Source organism: Pinus tabuliformis, chromosome 4_2 (genome assembly GCF_031772625.1).
Source record: "Pinus tabuliformis cultivar Carrire ecotype Pingquan chromosome 4_2, CPIR1, whole genome shotgun sequence".
In the NCBI taxonomy this organism is placed as follows: Eukaryota; Viridiplantae; Streptophyta; class Pinopsida; order Pinales; family Pinaceae; genus Pinus; species Pinus tabuliformis.
Genome location: NC_142304.1, coordinates 1,076,325,335 through 1,076,328,841, shown reverse-complemented (window position 1 = coordinate 1,076,328,841; position 3,507 = coordinate 1,076,325,335). Strand labels below are relative to the sequence as shown.

General features: G+C 36.1%; 1 protein-coding gene across 2 annotated transcripts; it reads left to right on the top strand.

The window, feature by feature from the left end:
• Nucleotides 1-422: 422 nt before the first annotated feature.
• LOC149173374 (putative leucine-rich repeat receptor-like serine/threonine-protein kinase At2g24130) lies at nt 423-3,232 on the top strand. Of its 2 annotated transcripts, none has more exons than XR_016259120.1 (2): nt 423-2,352; nt 2,494-2,788. XR_016259120.1 is itself a non-coding variant. In XM_089424578.1 (2 exons), exons 1-2 carry the CDS (start codon nt 1,806-1,808, stop codon nt 2,952-2,954), a joined length of 1,008 nt encoding a protein of 335 aa, XP_089280704.1. In that variant the 5' UTR covers nt 432-1,805; the 3' UTR covers nt 2,955-3,232. The 2 variants fall into 2 exon arrangements, 1 of the variants encoding a protein (XP_089280704.1); XM_089424578.1 differs by having other exon boundaries at nt 432-2,352; nt 2,494-3,232.
• Nucleotides 3,233-3,507: the final 275 nt, after the last annotated feature.

The following is a 3,507-nucleotide window of genomic DNA, read 5'->3' as shown; positions in this document are numbered from 1 at the left end:
ATGAACAACATGTTTTAGGGACTTTGGATCCCTTAGATTATTGACATTTCATGCTTCATGCTGTAAGGCACAAAAATGTCTATAACACATGCACTTAGACTAGTTGTTGTTGGTGTACATGCACTTAGACTAGCTGTGTTGGTGTACATGCACCTAGATTAGCTCCAGTTAACTTATTGCTTGCATGTGGCACATGTACACATTAACATAAGATAAAGCACACTTAGTTTTAGTTAGCTTTAGTTATTGCATGTACAACTAAGCTTAACTTAGTTCCTTTTATGTATTTATTCTAAAACTAAGATTGTAGAATCAAATTTCATTCTTTTCTCAATTCTTGCTCGCTTCCTTCCTTCTCTTGCAAGCTTGTTTATTATTTTGCAGATCTAGATCTATGTATCTCAAAAATCTTACACACCGACTTGTTTGGCAAGAACAAGAACACCCAGTTGACGAAACTCTATATGGCAGATAATAACTTGAGTGGCATCATTCCTGCTTCCCTTTTCAATTGTACGAAGCTCCAACTTGTCAGCTTACCATATAACCAGCTCAGCGGAGTAGTGCCCATGGAGTTCGGTAAGCTGACGCAGCTCAAATGGCTTAACTTAGGCGGTAATAACCTGGTTAGTGGCAACACGGCTAGCTTGCCCATTCTTACTTCTCTTAGTAATTGTTCTAACTTACTAAGGATTTATTTATTTCGTAATGGTTTTAAGGGACGTTTGCCCTTTTCTATAGGCCATCTACCTACAAAATTATCGTACTTAAACTTGGAAGAAAATGAATTAACAGGAGAAATACCTCCACAGGTTGGAAACTTAACTAGTTTATTAGAGCTTATTTTAGACTCGAACAATTTTACAGGGCCTATCCCTTTAACACTTAATACCCTTCAAAACTTGCAATTTTTAGATATCTCGTCCAATTATTTACAAGGAAACATCCCTTCCAATATTGGGCAACTCAAAAGCTTAGGGTATTTAAATCTATTTCAAAATAATTTTAATGGAAGAATCCCAGATTCTATTGCCAACCTCCAACAACTAAGATATCTATATCTTTCATATAATCAATTATCAGGTAATATACCTGTGGATCTAGGGAAATGTGTGAATTTACTAAGTCTAGACCTATCATACAACAAGCTCACTGGGAAAATACCTCCAGAATTTGCAGCCCTTGAAAATTTAGCTTTTTATCTCAACCTTTCAAACAATTTATTACATGGACCTGTGCCTTTAGGATTAAACAAGATGACTATGCTTCAAGCTATAGATATTTTTGCAAATCAATTAACTGGCAACATTCCAAGTACACTCCAAAGCTGCAATGAACTAGAGTACCTCAATCTTTCCCGCAATGCCCTTGAAGGTCCGATTCCAATTACACTCAATGAACTTCAAAGTCTTGATGACATGGATTTATCCTACAATAATTTATCAGGTGGAATACCCTCGTCATTGCAAAAGCTCAAAATGCTCTGCCATTGTAATTTTTCTTTCAACAAATTGTCAGGAGAAGTCCCTAAAGGAGGAATTTTCAAAAAGCTTGGTGCCATGGCATTCATGGGAAATCCTGATCTGTGTGGACCTTGGGTAAGTCTGCCACCATGCTATGCTCACAAACATCAAATTGTTTGGCATACAAAAAGAGTTATCATACCTATGGTTGTTGTTGCAGTGATTGTTGTATTGTGCTTGCTTTTGGGAATCTTGGGGATTCAAAATCGCAAGAAACATACTCATACACAGGTCGAGACATCCTTCACTATGGGGCATTGAAGAATTTCATATGGAGAGATCATGAGTGCAACAAATGAATTTAATGATGCCAACTTGTTAGGAGTTGGTAGTTTTGGAAAAGTGTACAAAGGGGTTCTAAATGATGGCACAATTGTTGCTATCAAGCTTCTCAATTTGGAAAAAGAGGAGGCCGACAAGGGTTTTGACAAGGAATGCAAAGTTTTGGGTAAAGTTAGGCACCGGAATTTGATTAGAATCATAACATGTTATTCAGACCTCCAAATGAAAGCTTTGATATTTCCTTTAATGCAAAATGGAAGCTTGGAGAAGTGTTTATATCTTAATGGCCATGAAGAAAGTAATTTGAGCTTGTTTCAAAGGTTGAATATAGCAATAGATATCGCACAAAGCATGGCATATCTCCATCACCATTGTTTTGTGCAAGTGCTCCATTGTGATTTGAAACCTAGCAATGTGCTTCTTGATGAATATATGACAACATATTTAACAGATTTTGGCATTGCTAGTATACGTTTTGCAAATTTGAAGGATTCAGAGATCACTTCAACGCAGGCAGTCAAAGGGTCAATAGGCTACATTCCTCCAGGTATTATGTGAACTAAATAGCATATCAAAAAAATGTCAGATATTATATGAACTAGATATCATACTAAGCAATGTTGGCAATGTCTTGTTTTTATTTAAATTTGTATATTATAAAACTTACGATGAGAATGTTTCAATGTAGAATATGGATTGGGTGGACGTCCCACAACAAAAGGTGATGTTTATAGCTGCAGAATAGTGTTGTTGGAGATTTTGACTAGAAATAAGCCCACAGACAACATCTTTGTGGAAGGAATGAACTTGTTGAAACAAGAGGGTAGTGATTTTCTAAACCGAGTAAAAGCCGATGGGAGTCTATTGAGGAGGACAGGTATGGGCACTATAGAAGATAAGGAGCTGAATTGCCTTGGTCAACTCATAAGCATGGGTTTGCTCTGCACAAAAGAATCTCCTGAAGCACGACCTACTATGATGGACATTGTTAGTACATTGCAAAGCATCAAAGAGACTTTTTTGGGAGCTAAAGGGATTCCAAAATTTCAATCAGAAATATCACATTTACTAGGCAGTACAAGTACTACTTATAACAACATTGGTGAAGGCCAAAGTTCTTCTAGTTTATTGGAAAGGAGTAGTGATTGAATTATTGAACCATGAAGTAATTTGATCCATTGTCAGTTATTTCACTGAACCATAAAGTAATTTGAGTCCTTTGTCATTAGTTCCATCTAGTTCAAGGCTTATTCTTCTTTCCTTCTATATGCAGCTTATTTGTAGTTCTATTCCCCTCTCCTTTATGTGGCAGGTCTATTGTAACTTGTTGGGTGCATGAGCATGAACAATAAAGTGAAATATGCCATAAATGGTGTCTTGTAAATGTTTCAACTATAAAATCCCCATCCTTATTTTTGAAAAACTTTATGTGTATCAATCTTATTGTTCAACATTCTTCTACATTTATAGTAAAATGCAAATGTTCCGGGCATATAGATAGACCAAAGGTTTTGTATATGTTTTAAAGGATTAAAAAACAGGTCAGCGATTTTGTTTCCACAAGTATTCATGAAACATGAACATGTTGACAAAAATGAAGCTTAGACTATTTTTTAGATGTTCCTCCTTTACACAGCACTATGAAGCCACAGTTGTATCAGAAGAATAATCTGTACCAGACACGGTTCTACCTTATTCCCAA